Below are 17666 nucleotides of genomic sequence, written 5' to 3'. Positions count from 1 at the left end.
TTGGATATGTACCTTTGGAGCATCTCAAATTGGTTATGGCAGTTATATTAGAAGGGCGTTATGAGATGGTTAATCATGCAGCCTGGGTGAAACTTCTCCGAGGACTGTAAATCTTCCGTTCCCCTTATTCCCTGTGCTTTTAAGGTTTCCCAGATTATGGCAATCTTCAGAGGAAACTTCCGTGTGGGAAGTCTCACTGAGGTGAATTACAGTTTGATATTTGCTTACACATATTGCCCTGATAAGAGCAACTGAGGAAAGTGAAAATTTTTCTCAGCCAGAATAGTTCTTATTAAGGAACTCAAATCAAGCTTCTAAGCTAAGGACTCTGCAAAGAAGCAACCACTCACCAAGTAAAAAGTTGCGAATAATGTGGACAAATTATGGTTTTGTTTGGAATATTCATTCAAATTTAAAAAGATTTCTTTTGAATAAAATTATAAAGCTTTATAAGATAAATGTTTCATGCAATTAAAAAAGATTAAGAGTGTTCATGAATGTTAATATTCAAATATTTAGTATGTAAACCCTTTATAGCACTAAAAAAAAAATAAAATATGAGTGAATGTTTGATTTGGATTTGGTAGGTGAGTATTTGTTTGATTTTGAATTGATTGTTTAAGAGTTTATATTTTATGCATTGTTATTATATAAAATTTATATTTTATTAATAAATCAAATAATGTTATGTCATTAACGAATAAATATCAATTTTAATATGAATGTATAAAAAATTAATATTTTAAAAAAAATTTATTTATTAATAAAATGATATTATCTAATTTAATGTATAAAATTTATATATTAATGATGCATTAAATATAAATCTATTTAATTTGTAAGATTGGAATTGATTTTTGAATGAGTTTTCCTTTTTTTTTTTTTTCAAAGAATCTTTGCACGAGTGTTGAAGATTTGGTTGATATGTTTATAATTACTTGAACCTTTTATCTGATATGACGTAAACAAATTTAAAATGGAACTCCACTAAATCTTTACGTCTTGCACGTACAGTTAACTTTGTTGAATTTCACTTTCGCTTACTTATATAAATCTATCTGAACTTTCGACAAGCAAGGCAATTAATCAAGGGAAGACATCTGGTTACACGCTTAGCTTCACTACACGGGGGCACAACTCTATCAGTCACATGATTATCATATCACTTTGTCGCCTTTTTGGACCTGACAAAATGAATCCAAACACAACCCAAGTGTCCTACTAATCAGATTTCATCAACCCCACAAGGATCTTTACAAAGGCAGGTAGATTTGTGCTCTGTTTGGTGATCACTTGAACCACACATCATAAACATTTTGATTCCCCATTTATAATCATAAATCAAGAACGAATCAGAATTATAATATCATAACAGTAGCTATGCCACAAAAATAATGGAGCTATTCTAGATACCTGGATAAATCAGCGTGACGATGAGGCTTGAGTTATGATTTTATCTTCGAAAACATGAAGTTAATAGACATTTAACTTTAACTTTCTGTTTCTATGCATAGCCAATGGAGACAAAACAGGTGCCAGATCAGTTAGACTGATGGTGAGAACCGTGTTTCAGAGAAGTTTTTCCTTTCAAATAGCATTGGAAACTCCCAAAATTTTATGATTTTTGAGGTATAAGTACTCTAAAGCCACTGCCGAAGATTAAGACTGAATTTTTAACATAATGAGAACCCTTTTGCCATTCTTTCTTGGTGAACCCTTTAGCCATTCGTTCTTGGTGACTTGACTCCACAGTTCTCAATCTAAGATATAGATACCAACTGATACAAAACTCTGGTGAATTTTTATTTTGATTGGGTATTTATTACAGGGATATGACAGGTTGCAAAACTGCTGCTCACTTTTTTCTCAATCTAAGTATCATGTCAAACAATATATGAACAAGGATAGCATCAAACTCAAGATCATCTAAGTGCTAACAGCAAAAATCCCATAACGCAATGTTGAATGTGCTAAACAGAGATTGAAGCAGATAGGTTGTGTATAATAGTGCGAGGTGAAATGGTAGCCATTTTAAGTTGCGTTTGCCAAAGAACAGTAATTTTTTTACTGAAACAGGTGTAATACATTCAAAGGAAGAAGAAAACAGAGGTTCAAAAACAAGCATAGTATTAGTATGGCAATGTACAAACATAAGATATCATAGGAAATTGGCAATTTAAGAACGTTTGTCAAAGCTGCTGCTGGAGCTAGTGCTAGAATCAGTCTGCTGCTCCTGTTCCTGCTGTTGCAGCTCCTGCTGTTGCAATGGCTGTTGTTGATCACCCTGCCAAACCCAAACAATATCTTGGAGGGCAGGCCTCATATCTTCCTTTAGTATCTTCTGATATTCCATTGTATCTCCATTAGATTTCTTAATCTCCACCAAATGAAAATTGGGAGTCACTTGAAAGATCTCTGCGTCGATGGACAAGATCCCCTTTCTACCCTCCTTTAGTCCTTCCATTTTCAGCAAACCTGCATCCTTCTTTCCCACCTTTAGTCCCAAATGTCTAGCAGTTTCTTCCAGCTTAGAGATGATTACTGAGGCAGGTTGTCTCGATGCAAATCTTGTTTCTCTCTTTGGGGACATTCCCTCAAACAATCCTGATAGATCGAATCCAGCTGAAAGAGAGATGATATCAAAAGCATTTAGGTTTGGAGGTTGAACTGATTCTTGTTTAGTCTCAGCTTCACCATTGCTATTCTCGTAACGACCAGAGGCACCCATATCCAAAGAAGCTTGCTCCTTGTTTTCCATTTCAGGTTTTTTCTGTTCGGCATACAATCCTTTTTTAAACCAAGAACTTCCCCTAATCTTAGACATTGAAATCCTAGTAATGGGGTTTGGATCCAACATCTTAGACACCAGCCTGCGTGCTTCTGAGGGGAACCAGTTAGGACACCTGAACTCAGCGTTGCCAATTTTCCTGTACATCTCAATCAGATTTGAATCATGAAATGGGAGATAACCTGCCAATAAGACATATAAAACCACTCCACAGGACCAAATATCAGCTGCTTCTCCATCATAACCTTTTCTGTTAATCACTTCTGGAGCAACATAGGCAGGGGTACCACAAGTAGTGTGAAGCAGGCCATCTTGGTGCTTGCATTCTGCTAGAGCACTTAACCCAAAGTCAGAGACCTTTAAATTCTCATTATCATCCAACAATAGGTTCTCTGGCTTTATATCCCGGTGATAAACACCCCTACTGTGGCAAAAATCAACCGCGTTGATCAATTGTATAAAATACTTTCTTGCAACACCCTCCTTTAGCTTTCCCTTGGCAACCTTGTTAAAGAGTTCTCCACCTTTGCAGTATTCCATAACAAAGAAAATCTTAGTTTTGGTTGCCATTACCTCATAAAGCTGCACAATATTAGGGTGTCTAGCAATTCTCATCACTGAAATCTCTCGCTTGATCTGATTAATCATCCCAACCCTCAGGACCTTTTCTTTGTCAATCACTTTAATAGCCACACTCTGGTTGGTTAGGATACTCCTAGCATAGTAAACCTTTGCAAAGGTACCTTGGCCGAGTAACCTCCCAATTTCATATCTTTGAGTCAACACCCTTGGTTTATTTTCCATTCCCAGCTAGCCTAATATAAACAACGATCAACTAACTCCTGCAAGCACAATCTATATAATTTACAGAGCAGGAGGTATCGGTAATATAACGAGCTCAACCGCCTCCACAAAGATCACGCATTACCAGAAAAGGTACTCTAGAAGAACTTATAGGCCTATTCTGCTTTTGCGCACGGTGAGTTAATGAACCATCACTAATAGCTCCTATCTCATCAAAGATGAAAAAGGTCAGGATCTGAAAAGCCGTAAGCTCATGAAAGATAGAGTTTTGAACGATGAGGCACATCTTTCAGCATTCCTAGGCTTTTTTTTTCCCTATCTTTAAGGAGACTAACTGAAGAATACCAAAAGGATGTATCAAAAATATCTTAAGGACCCTTAATCAAAATTTAGCAAAAATTTGTCAAAACTCGAAATTAAATCCTGCAAAAAAAAAAAAAAAAAAACCCTCAAAAGCTTACACTTCCAATACATAAGAAATAGCAAAAAGCTCATATTTTCCAGCTACTGCACACAAATAAAATTCATATCAATTCAAATGCAAGCATAGATAGATATCCTATATTCATTATGTAAAATAAATAAATGGGACAAATTTTAACTAAAAAAGGAAGATTTTTAGTTGAAGATTGAAAAAAAAAAAGAAAACAATCAACCAATATCCCACCATCAAACCATAAAATCAAACAGTAATAATAAGAATCAAAGAAGACAAATTCAGCCATTAATTCCTTATCAATCCAAACAATAATTGAAACAAAGCAATACCTTTTTTTTTTTCTGGGTTTTGGCGTAGAACGATGATCTCAATTCTCAAACTTCGAGATTATTATTATAATTATTATTTTGACGAAAGATAAAAAAGATAAAGTTTAGGGCTTTGGTTAATACGTTTAGGAAAAATACTAGTTAAATCAAATGAAGGAGTTATGCTATGGTGTGAGCAGGATCATTCTAAGAATCATGGGATCCAGAATCGTATGATTATTCAATTCACATGATAACCGGCCCGCCACAAACATGTGGGGGCAACTGATATGTGGTTGTTTTGTGACATGTCTTGTAGTTGGATCTGTGCCAGGTACTTAACTTGGTCGGTAAGGTACCTGAAGCCTAAAGTTGAAGTTTAACACTTGGACTTGGGCCGCTCCACTTGGCATCTTGTCCCATTTCTCAGATTGGATGCAATTTCCTTTTTCTTTTTCCTTTCTTTTTACATCAACGATACCGATATGCATCCTGTTCAAGTCCACAAAAGTACAAATCCATAAACTGAATAATTTCAAAAATAAATAAATAAATAAATAAATAAAAATAAATTGGATAAGTTTGAACCAGTCCGATAAATGTACGTTTAAGGGCGGCTAAATTTTAAAATAATATTTAATGTATAAGACAATTAATAAAATAAAATAATAATTATTTTATATTATATTTAATTTATATTTAAAAAAATAATAAAATTATAAAAAAATTAATTATTTTTTTAATATAATTTTTTTAAATAAAAAATTATTTTTAATTTATAAAATTAAATTTACATATTCTATCATACTTTTAAAAATTATATTAATAATTTAAATTATATAAAATTTAAAAAAAAGATAAATTTTATCTATAAATAAATTATTATATTTTAATTTTTATATATATCAAATATAAAATAAAATAATATTATTTAATTTAATTTTATCTATAATATTATTTAACCCTATTCTACTATAATTTTTTGTACAAAACATAGCATAAAGACATCAAGCCTAAAATTCAAATACTAATGCTATACTAACATATATAATATCATGAAAAAAAAAAAAACAAAATCAAGCTGAAATTTAGACAGATTCATTGATCTAGTATTAAGAAATTAATGAATAAGAAAGCGCAAGAGATTGCAGCCATTAAATTTGGGAATAGGCTTAAAAAAAACTATTTCTGTCATCACCCGTTGCGATGGCAACTTCTTTTCTTTATTATTATTAGTGGAAGCGGCATGCGCTTGTGGGTCAAAAATTTTTTATTTATATTTAATAATATTGATTTTAATAAATTAATGAATATAATTTTGTTATAATTTTTTAATAAAAATAATGATTATTGAAAATATATTAATCAATTTATAGATAATATATGCATTTCATTTTCATAATTTTAAAATAAATTCAAATACAAATCTATTCTTTCAAATTTATTTTTCTAAATATAATTAAAATATATTAAAAACCTAAAATTAAAAAAAAAAAAGGGAAAGGCTTAAACAAAAAAAAAAAAAAAAAACTAAATAGGAATATCATGTGGATACTTTCACTTAAGTATAGTAATAAGTCGAGTAGGAGCATATTTATATTCATCTAGACTTTGATTCGATATTAAATTATTATTTTTTATATTTGATCATTACCTGATATATATATATATGTATAACTCGCATTTAGTTTCACTTGACCAAAATTCGATTCAACAATATAACATTCATTCATTAAATATAATTTTTCAATATAAATTATATTTTAATTATATATAAATATAATATTTCATTAAATAAATATACTAAATAATAAATTTATTACTATTAAAATATATAAATCAAATTAGATAAATAAAATATATATTCCTAGATATATATATATACTGAGATGAGGTAGAATAAAACACTCCAAATTTGATTTTGATTAGATCTCGATTTAAAAAAAAAAAAAAAATCATCTTAACTCAACCTGACTTTAATTTAAAAAAACTATCCCTATTGGATTAACGGATCGAAACCATTTAAATATGTGTTGTTTTAACATCTTAACCTCCATGGACTTCATCTTTTACAAAATTTTATTTTATTTAAAAAAAGAAAAAAAGAAAAAAACTAAAAAAACAAAGGAAAGGGTTGAAAAGAAAACAAAGGAAAAGGATGGAAAAAAAAAAGCAAAATGGGTGCTAGACACTTTTATTGCCAATTTATTTTTTTGAACATAGTTAAAAATACTAAAATAGATAATTAAAATTAAAAAAAGTTAAAACTAAAAAAAAAAAAAGCCTAAGCAAAAAAAAAAAAAAAACTAAATTAATAAGGGTGTTTAATGGACAGATGCATTTAAGGATGGCAACTTGTTAAGATAGGTATATGATCACCCCAAATCGGACTCATCTTTTTAATAATTTGTCTCGATTTTGATTTCAACCCAATATTGAGTTACTATTTATTAATATCCATACCCAATTTCGCCTATCTTATATATATATAACCAACATTTGACCTAAGATCAAAAATCAATTCGATATTTAATATAATGTTTATAAAAATATTATTTTTAATATAAATTATATCTTAATTATATATAAATATATATTTTTATTAAAATAAAGTATTAAATAATAATTTTATTAATATAATATATATAAATATAAATTTAATAAATAATAAAATATACTTTTTAATATACTTAGGACAAGATGGAATACCATAAATTCACCTTTAATCTGACATTATTTTCAAAAAAATCTCAACTCAAACTCATATTTAAAAAAAAAAATTTAACTGTTAGATTAGGGTAAATCAATAACATCTCAATTTCACATCAAAATTTTTTGAGAGATTTATTATGATATGTAAGTAGAAATTTAAAATATACTTGTAAAATATTTTTTGTGAGATAAAATTATAAAATTTTTAAATTAAAACGAATAATACCTTATAATTAGGTTACGGGTTTTCACAAAATTGAAACTCATCATATATAAGTTATTTTGTTTTTCTTATTTCCATTGATTTTTTTACAAAGTTTATCTAATTGAAAAAGCTAAAAACTAAAAAACAAAAACAAAGAAAAGGAAAAAAAGTATGTGAATTTATTAAATTAAAGTATTAAATAATAATTTTATTAACATAATATTATTTTAAATATAAAATTAAATAAATAATAAAAAATATTTTTATATATATTGAAGAAAGGATGAAATATTTTAAATTTATTTTTGACTTGACTTTGATTTAAAAAAAAAAATCTCAATCGAATCTTGATTTAAGAAAATGTACTAATTAAATTAAGTAGAATTAAAGTTAATTGGATACAAATTATTTTATTATTTTACCTCTATTAGTTTTTTTTTAATTTATATAATAAAAAAATAAAAAAAAAAAAACAAAAAAAATAAAAAATATATAGATTTAGGAGGAAACGTGAGTTGCACACCTTCACCTTCCTCCAAAATCGATAAAATTAATATAATGGGTTTTTTTTTTTACACAATTGGGTATATATAATAATACCTCTCAAGAGAAGGAATTTCTTCTTTCTTTAACGAGGCTTGTTGGAGCAGAACTTGACTTTTTGGAAATCGTGGTACATTTCTCCTTGTCTTCTTACGTCAAAATTCATATTTCACATAAAATTTGTGTATGTTAGTGTGTCTAATACTGTCCTATTAAGTTATAATTTACGCTAATAAGATAGTAGTTTATTTTGATAATTTTAACGCTGTTGGTTTTCTTTTAAACCAGCAGCTTTAAAAGGTTTAGCAGAGACGGTTGACCTGAGTAAATTTCCATAAAAAATTGAAGGTAACGAGGATTAGTTAGCTAAATGATCGAGTAAATGAAGGTGGTTATAGCTGTGTTCATTGGACTTTGGAATTGTATAGCCGTGCTTAAAGACTTTTCACCTACCAGGCTTACCTTTTTTATTCTTAAGAGGCTCGGGCAACTTACGCTGAGACTTAAGGGTACACATATAAAATCCATCATTATTTTCTTAATTACTCTCTTTGATCATTTGTATCAAGTTGTATTATTTATCATAGAGTTTATTGTTAATTACAACCTTCTTATGTAACTACTGTTACCTTGATGGATTGTCATAGTAATAATTAGGTTTATTGTTAAGCTAAGTCCATGAAACACAACAATTGAAATTTCCAGGCTAGATCAGTACTCCGGCCAGTATCTAACCACAACTTTTGTAATTTGCCAGCTATGTTTTACTGGTGTAGGGTTATAGTCTTGAAACTCAAGGACACCGATCCAGCCTCGTTCTTTTAGAGCGCATAAAGAAAGGGAGATCAATCAATAACATTTACTAAAAGCTTCAGATGGATCTTTATGTTGAGTTGGTGTCCTGGTGATCATAATATATTTTTTGTTATTTTAGGGTAACTACCAGTCCACCACTAGCCTTGCATAGCATAGTCCTTCCCTTGCTTAGCAGTTCTTAAAAGGCAAATTTCAATGCCATGCTTTTCTGAGTTTTCCCTGCTGGTATGGCACATGCTTATTATTAAATACAAGATTAATGGAGGAACTGATACTTGATTTCTCTCTTTTTCTTAAAACTAGCATAGTAACCCATGCATTGATTTTAGTTTAATGATGTATTGATGTGTGCTTCTTCTCCTTTTTAATAATAGTTGGAATTATACATGTCAAAATTTAAAGACATAGGAGAAAAATGGGAAGCATATTGCAATGGGAACAGTGGCTGAGGACTGGCTGTCAGCCGCCTACTCTTTCGGCTCAAATCACCATATTTTCTAGGATAGGGTAGATTCTATTATGCATAAATGTCCAAACTTATTAGGAATATATTATGGATTATTATGGATATTAAATCACTTTGCTCAAAGGAATGAAGGAAATTTCTTCCGAAACTAGAAACCCAGGCCAGTTCCAATTATTTAGAGTGGCAATAGCTAGATAATGGAATAATCTTAATAACATAACATGGTCAAAGTACAAATGACAGGGGAAGCATATGCAAAATTCATATCTCTATTCAAGGGAACAACACGATGCATGCATCAGCGGAAATTAATGAGGATGCATGCCTTGCATCCCGCACATGAGTGATCCATATTATTTATTAAACGTTTTAGTCAACAATAATGGGCAGTTCGTTCTAAACAATTTAAAATTTTGTGTAGGGTCTTTGATGACCCTAATTGGTTTTAATTTGCATTCAATAATCTGTGGCCTCACGTCACTTTTTTGCAGTCCTTTTTTTTTTTTTTTGAGTTTAGACCATAGGATGCTTGATTGGTTATCTTGTTCAAGGGTAACTCCAAAGTATAAAGGAGTATAATGATCTGAGTCATTTCCTCATTCTAAACATTCACATGTAGAACTTGAAGTCTAGAACTACTATTTCCTTGGTGCACCATAAACCCTGTATATACTAGTTCCTCCTTAGCTATAGCTCTACTTTTCACTGGTTTCTCTTTCATATATCTGAATCGAAGTGACTGATTAACGCCTAATAAGGCGAGAGTTGGCAGCAAAAATGCAAACAAGGAGCTTGCATCTTTCCCAGCAGTCCCTTCGAATCAAGCAGCATGACGATTTCTTCACCAGATGTTCAAGTAGAGACGTCCCACTCCCCAGGATTAACCTCTCTTTTGAAGACTATCATGGAGGAGCATCTGTCGCAATTCCATTCAATTGGGAGTCTGAACCTGGCACTCCTAAAGTCAAGTCTCGTGAAATTCCCAGTCTCCCTCCTCTAACACCCCCGCCTGCCTACTTTTATTCCACCCCAAAAAGAAGCGTCAAAAAGCACTCAAAGCCTAAACTTCTCGATTCCATCTTATCTAAGCGTCCCAGGAGAAAAACTCGTGTTGAACTTTCCCCTGCTTCTTCTTCTTCTTCTTCTTTGTCTTCAGCTTCTTCATCGCGTTCATCATCACCGTGGCCAAGATCATATTCTGTGCCATCATCTCCAATAAGGGCATCAAATTTATATGCACGAAATGAATTATCAAGAGCAATACTGCTCTGTGATTCAAGGGCTGAAGAGGAAGAACATGAATACGAATCCTCTGTTTCAACTACATGTTTTGGTCGTGGAGCAAGTGCTAGGTCTCGAGGCTTTTGTTCAACAATACTCAAGGTATTGATTAGAGATCAATAGGCCATGGTGCTTTCTATTTCTATGGAGCTTTTGTATGATGTAACTCGCAATGTTACAGAAAAATTATATGATCAAGTCGTTTATGTTACTGATCAATTAGTAGTTGGAAAAAATCAAATGCTGTCTTCTACTTCTTTCGTCCAGGGCAGCTTTGCAATAGTCTTTTCATTTTTTCTTATTCTGCATGGTGGGTTAGCACACTGGTTTGTCGGTTTTACTTTTATAAAATATATTTAATGCAAAGAGTTCATTGAACAGTAGATTAATATTTAAAACCCTTGGTTGAGAATGATTTTTTTTATTTAAAAAAAAATTAAGTAGGAAATAGTGCTAACTAGTCAAATTATACAGCAGATTGGGAAATAACAATTGGAAGTACTTTAACAGCAAGGTAGAGAGGCCTTATTTTTTATTTTTAGGACATAACAAACCCAAATAATTTGTTAGCTATATTTAGTCAATGAATTGTTGGTCATTGTCATGCAGATCTGGGATCTAAAGTTTAGAAATTCATTCGGAAACTGTTGACTGTGTTATTGATGATGGCCTGGGCATAATAGAACTGAACTGCCTGCATTGTTTATAATGTTTATTTACGGTCTAACCTATCTATTTTCTCTTTGATATAGAGAAATTGATGGATGATGGTTCATAAGTTTAAAATTTCCACTTTTTTTTTTTTGTTTTTGTTTTCTGTGGATGCATTGGCTGCATATCTTTGTGCCTGCAGGTGAAAATGAGAAGAATAAAAAAAGAGGGTAAAAAATAGAAGCAATTTCCATGGTATTTATAGCACTTTATTTTAGTAAAGTGGTGGCTTTATTGAGATTTAATTGGAATTTCAAATATCCACCATGTGACCACACATGGCATCAGATACATCCGCCATCTTTGGGGCAGCATTGCTGATCATTCTATTTGGGCCAGCTTTGAGCTTCACAAATGGCTACAATCATGTATGGGACTCATCACAACAAGTTATTCTAATTTATGATTAACTTTCTTTTCTAATTAAGGTTAGGAGACCTCGGAGAAATGGTAAACCGCCTTTCAGCAGTAGAAAGTTCAGAAAGAAAGAGATTCTTTTCTATCCCCTCAAATTGTAGCATATTTTAATACGAGTCGGCAGGTTTAAATTATGCATACCTTAAACTTTGACTTTTTCCCAGTTACCCGTTCATTTTTATTTATTTATTTATTTTTGCACTTGGGGTTTCGGATATATGACCCTTCGAGTTGGTAATAAACTTGGCTCATGACCAGTCTCTGCAAGGCAACAACAGAGGGCGACCTTTTCTAATCCAAAGGATCACTATCTTTTTCTACAAAAATTGTGTTACAGCAACATTCTTACACCTAATGCATGGAATAAGACAATCATTTATTGGTTATTAGTGATATATCACATCCTTTGGCCTCCTAATTCCATTAGCTTTTCAGTATATAGGCAGTCAAACTGGATTTGTAGGTTAATTTGTTAAAAACCACCACACCTCAAGCAAGCATAACAACACAATAATAAACAGCTTTAATAGTGGTTACATACTGCAGACTTAGTTATCTTTTGACCCTTTTCGCTTAAATTATCATACAAATAATAACAAGGCTTTGTGTGCGAATATAACAAGTAATTAAAAGACGATAGCATAACCAAAGATTTGATCAATCGTAAGTGCTACTCTCAACTTTAGAGAATTGGAAATAATCCATATAATAATATACAAGGGAAAAAAAAAAAAAAAACAACACCAGGAAAAGGAATTTGAATAGAAGATTTCTCTCGGTCTTACTGATTGGGGCGACGTACTAACATAGGCTTGGGAGAAAACTTTAACAAAGTAGAAAGTTTTGAGGAGATTACATGGGCTGCTTTTGTCTATACGATGTACACACTGATGATGATGAATTAATGTTTTTAGGCCGGCTCAGGATCAACGGGCTTGTTTATATGAAACAAGGTAGACACTGAGGCGAGTGGGGCGGCAGCAGCATCACCGTTGGCGCATGATCCTATCAAGAAAAATCGTTGGCGTATAATTGATTATGAATTGACATGGAAAACCAGCGGAATTGGAATCGCAGAATTCTTTGAAGAAAGTTGTTCAATGTGTTAGTTTAGACTATTTGATGCTTTTCGGATTTAATTGCTGCAGGGTTTCATATGGATAGATATTTTACAATTCATTGGATATTTCTCATTTGAAACGGCTTCTGATTTCACTTACTTGTTTGATGATAGTTACCACAAAATCCTGATATGGCTTAATTACAATCACAAAATTTTAATTTATAATAAATATATATTAAAATTACTTTAAATAAATATTCAATTGAGTAAATGTGATTTTTTACCTAATAAAAATTTAAGATAATTAAATTAATAATGTTAAAGTGATTTACAAGTTGTAACCACAATCTATTCACCAAACATCATAGCTCTTAACATTCTAAAAAAAAAACTAAACGGTGTTATTTTTTGCTTATAAATTCACAAACTAAAAAGTTCAAGGTTGGCATTGTCGCGTTGAATGAAAAATAGAATGGAGGTGGATTCAATCTTGTCAATATATAGAAGCCATGGCATTGAGAAAAGGAGCTATATAATGGCTGAAGAAATTTCAGACGGATGGAGATTAGCTTTTAATTTTTTTATTTTTTTTTTGGCTAAGGTAAAGGGTTATTTTGTGTTGGGAAAAAAATAGCAGATTGTCATAAAAGCCCGACTTGTAAGCCTAAAAATACGGGTCAAACAAGAAGTGATGATTCCATTTAATTGCATTTTAAGCTAGTTTATTAATTAGTACTGGTTACTATTAGATTATTTTAGATTCCTCAATAAATGAGCATTTTTAGGTTTCCCTCCTTTTCTTTACCTACCATATGATACCAACACTCACAAGACAAAACACTGCCTCTTTTTCCCCACAACCCATTTCTTTCATCATGCTATATATATATTCTTTATGCCCTTTTTGTACTCATTTATATTTATCAATAGAACAAAGGTAATGCGTCCAGTATTACTTCAATTGCAAATTAGTATATATACATATATATATATAAATAATAATAATTTGGTAGAATTTAGAGTACAAAGCCAAATATACATCAAAGTTGATAATTGCCATGACCCATGCATCTAGCTAGTTAAAAGTACCCATTTCTTGATGATTATATACATATACGATTTATATGTAGGACCAAATGCATAGCAACCTAATGTGTTTTGCGCAATTGTTTTCATTTCATCATTTTTTTAAGAGCATGGTGTATGATCATTTTGTTTTACTTGCTTATTGTTAGATATGATCGTTTTCATATATATATATATATATATATGTATATGTACATATGCATACATATAAATATAATTTTTCGAGTAATTAACAAGTTCAAACCATTAGGAAAGAGAATGAGATTTACTTGATAAATTACTAAGGCATAGATAATCTTGTATTGTGGTAATGATTTAAAATTCAATAAATGTTTTAATGCAAAAAAAAAAAAAAAAAAACAGGAAAAAAGAAATGGTGGTTGTCCTTTTCAAAACGAAAAACTTGTAAAATATTTTGCTTTGAGAAATATAGGTATATATACAATATATAGATTGATTAGTTTGTTTCCTAACCTTGCACGTAATTAATTAATTATATGATACACACAAAGGAAGCAAACAATTTACATCCTAACAATGACGTGATTCCATAAACTTGCTTATGAATAATTAAACTATCAAGAAATGGAATGAATGTTAGGCGTTCTATTGGATGCAACGTGTTTAATTCATTTTCTTCACCGCACCTTACTTGTAAGACTGATCTGAGTTGTTATTATTTATTTATTTATTTAAAATTGTCATGAATTAAATTTTGGACAAGTTAATTTCATTATCGTGAAGTCACAAGGACAAGTTAATTTATGAAGAACTAGTTCTGGAAATCCTATGGAGAAACGAAGATCCACCTTCTAAAACAAATATATTATGTAAAAATTAAGGGTTTTTGATTTTAAGCAATTTCAATGTCAATTAACTTTATTAAATGGTTCCCACCGTTGTAAAATTCCTAATGGATTAATGCTGATCATCCTAGTCAAAATGAAGCCTCTTTGAACTTAATTTGCTAATTTTATATTCATAAATAATAATAATAATAATAATAATAATAATAATAATAGTTTTCCTTACTCAACATTATACAGGAATTTTAGTTAAGATTTGTATAATTCATTTTTTGTTTGTTGGCTGCTTCTGCTTGCTTGTTGGTTTGATATATATATATATATATATATATATATATAATTCATAAAAAAAACCTCATGTAATGATCAATTTCTTTCATTGAGATATTAAACGTGTGCTCGCACATTTGTCAAAATACTGCTTATTAGATTTAGATGCATGATAATATAATAATAATTAGGATATTCCAGATAAATAATGGGCCAAAAGGGAAAAAAAAATTCCCAACTCGCAGCCCCTAGCAAAGTAGCAATGGCGTGAAATTGCAAAGCACACAGCCATTAGGGCAGATTGTTGCTTTCAGTAATGGCCGCACGGTTTCACACGTGACCAAACTATCATTCACAGCTCTCTTTCTTTTTAAGCATTAGATATGGATGTATGCAAAAATCATATCTATATTTCTATTTTTTGTATTATTTTCTCTTTTAGTCTTAACCTAGCTTTTCCTTCAACTATAATATCTGCAATTTCAAAAATATAAAATCACCTGTTCAAGTTTTTTCCCTGGATTCTTCTTTTGTTTGTTTGTCTTAAAAAGGCATTGACCTTCTTTCCCCATATTAGCTTGCCTTTTAAGCACTCTTTTCCCCATTTTCATGCTTCTTTTGCTCTCCTCTTAAAACCCAACCACTCCCTTTGCGCTCCTCCTTTCATCCAGGCAACCTACTAGCATGCTTGAATGTCCAGAGACAGGTGAAAATCATTCACAAATAGAGAAGCCAATAAAATTAAGAAATAATTTTGTGAAAGCAAAATCACCACTTTAATTAGTTTTCTCTCTTGATATATGTATTTGTTTTTATTTTGGGTACATAAGGGCCTGAGACGGTAGAGAAATTAGAATCACTAATTAGTATGTATTGAGAGTCTGATTATTCAGAACTTGATTTAACTCTTACTTGTGTATTTCTTGTTTATCAGAGAGAGATTTGATGAGATAGGAAAGAAGATCAAGACAGATGCATCTTCTGAAATGGGGAGGAGACATCTGTTGGGTCCTCCAGGAACCTTGAATACTATAACGCCTTGTGCTGCATGTAAGCTCTTGAGAAGAAGGTGTGCTGAAGAGTGCCCTTTCTCTCCTTATTTTTCCCCACATGAACCCCAGAAATTTGCTGCTGTTCACAAAGTTTTTGGTGCAAGCAATGTCTCCAAGATGTTAATGGTAACACCTTACTCTCCCCTACTGTTTCCTTTGGATGATTCCTCCAACATGTTTTTGTTTTTTTTCCCTCTTTTTCGGAGTGTCAGTTCTATATATAGATTCATTGACTTTACAGGAGGTGCCAGAGAGCCAAAGAGCCGATGCGGCGAATAGTCTGGTTTATGAGGCAAACTTGAGGTTGAGAGATCCTGTGTATGGGTGCATGGGTGCAATTGTAACTTTGCAGCAACAAATGCAGACTTTGCAGGCAGAACTCAACGTGGTAAGAGCTGAAATACTCAAATACAAATTTAGAGAAGCTTCTACTAGTAACATCATCCCTTCTAGTCACACTCAAGCAGCTTTAATTTCTCCTAGGGCGGTATCAATTGCTGTTTCATCATCACCTCTTCTGCCTCCCACCCCTCCACCTCCTCCACCTTCCATTGTTGTCTCCTCATCTTCCTCATCTTCCACATCTTCCCTATATACACCGCCAACTAGTGCAGCAGGCTATACCTCCATTTCAAGTGATAATGTTCCATACTTTGATTAATTTTATAAGCCATAATCCGAAATTTTTGTTTCTTATTTTCCCTCAGTTCAGTAATAAAAATGATTATTGGTCATAGAGTAGAAAGCTAATGAAATATTGTTTTGGGATTTGTTTTTAAGTTTGGTTTTCCTTTTCACACATTGATCGACATATACAATGTGGGAAAAGAAATGAAAACATGGGAATCTTACGGTTCTTGATCCCATCCAAATTATATTTGCTATCAGATTTCAAGTTTTCATTTCTTTTCAAATAGTTTGACTAAAGTAATCCTTTGTTCTATCTCCCTACCCCTATTTGAATTTCTCCCTCTTTCATGGTTTAATTCACTTACGAGGCATTTGGCTGAGACAAAATACATTACAAATTAGCCTCGTCGACGTCCAAGCTCCCATGTGCTACAAATGAAATTCAAATGTTCTGAAAACGTCAATATCCATTGTTCAAATGCAATACCAACAAAAGTCGTCACAATCTACCTAGGAGAGAAGAATATACGAATTTGGTTGGTAGAGGATTTTGAAGAAATTCAACCACGCACAGGAGGCCTTCAGCTAATTACTGTGATTTTAAGAGGTGCATTTTCCGCTAGGGACGGTGGATTTGATTCCACAAGATCTATTATTGATCACCACACTTGCAGGTATGCTTTGAGTTTGACTAAGCCTTAGGTCTATCTCTTCATCATGTTTTATTGTACCATCGAAGGACCTGAAAAACTTGTTTAATGAACGTGCAAGGGGAGACAAAAACATATGCTGATGGTGATTCTCCCCATGTGAAGTTGAAAATTGCAATAAATTCGGAATATTGTCATTAAACTCATTGTCTATATTTTCTCCTTGTAAATTATCTTACCTTGTCTGCAGTGCAACAATATGGAGATTTGAGTTTATTGAAGAACAATTAATATAGTGCTACATTTGCATGCATCGTTTCGATGAATCTCATAATTAATTTGCATGTATTATTTCTTTCTACTTCTTCAACCCTCTTTTTGTTTTTTGTTAATCCTAAGTTTGTTTGTATAATATTAGATTTGATAATTTATATATTCACATCATATAAAATATTAACAATTCATGTATTCATATAATGATTTATATAAAAATTACATATAATAATTTGTGTTATCACATAAAATATGAAATATATTTTTTTGTTTTTATTAAATTTATATATAATTTTTGTTAAAATTTTAAATTGAATTACTTTTGTATCTTTTTTTATTATTTTTG

The 17666-nt window shown here is 31.3% G+C and overlaps 3 protein-coding genes across 4 annotated transcripts; 2 read left to right on the top strand and 1 right to left on the bottom strand.

The window, feature by feature from the left end:
- Positions 1–2036: 2036 nt before the first annotated feature.
- On the bottom strand, positions 2037–4450 carry SIP1 (SOS3-interacting protein 1). The gene is made up of 2 exons (XM_022873683.2): positions 4361–4450; positions 2037–4015 (listed from the first exon to the last, which is right to left on the bottom strand). Exon 2 carries the CDS (start codon positions 3590–3592, stop codon positions 2177–2179), a length of 1416 nt encoding a protein of 471 aa, XP_022729418.1. The 5' UTR covers positions 3593–4015; positions 4361–4450; the 3' UTR covers positions 2037–2176.
- A 4743-nt stretch (positions 4451–9193) lies between these two features.
- On the top strand, positions 9194–11880 carry LOC149518365 (uncharacterized). The gene has a single exon (XM_089761920.1). It carries the CDS (start codon positions 9859–9861, stop codon positions 10483–10485), a length of 627 nt encoding a protein of 208 aa, XP_089618046.1. The 5' UTR covers positions 9194–9858; the 3' UTR covers positions 10486–11880.
- A 3262-nt stretch (positions 11881–15142) lies between these two features.
- LBD13 (LOB domain-containing protein 13) lies at positions 15143–17382 on the top strand. Of its 2 annotated transcripts, XM_089761919.1 has the most exons (4): positions 15146–15421; positions 15650–15893; positions 16009–16155; positions 16800–17382. In XM_089761919.1, the coding sequence occupies exons 1-4, from the start codon at positions 15408–15410 to the stop codon at positions 17097–17099; spliced, it is 705 nt and encodes a 234-aa protein (XP_089618045.1). In that variant the 5' UTR covers positions 15146–15407; the 3' UTR covers positions 17100–17382. The 2 variants fall into 2 exon arrangements, with proteins under 2 accessions (XP_022730637.2, XP_089618045.1); XM_022874902.2 differs by having other exon boundaries at positions 15143–15421; positions 16009–16939.
- Positions 17383–17666: the final 284 nt, after the last annotated feature.

Source organism: Durio zibethinus, chromosome 6 (genome assembly GCF_047325235.1).
Source record: "Durio zibethinus cultivar Kanyao isolate XHJ-2024 chromosome 6, ASM4732523v1, whole genome shotgun sequence".
In the NCBI taxonomy this organism is placed as follows: Eukaryota; Viridiplantae; Streptophyta; class Magnoliopsida; order Malvales; family Malvaceae; genus Durio; species Durio zibethinus.
Note: the sequence above shows the minus strand (reverse complement) of the source record. Positions and strands in the feature narration are given on the sequence as shown.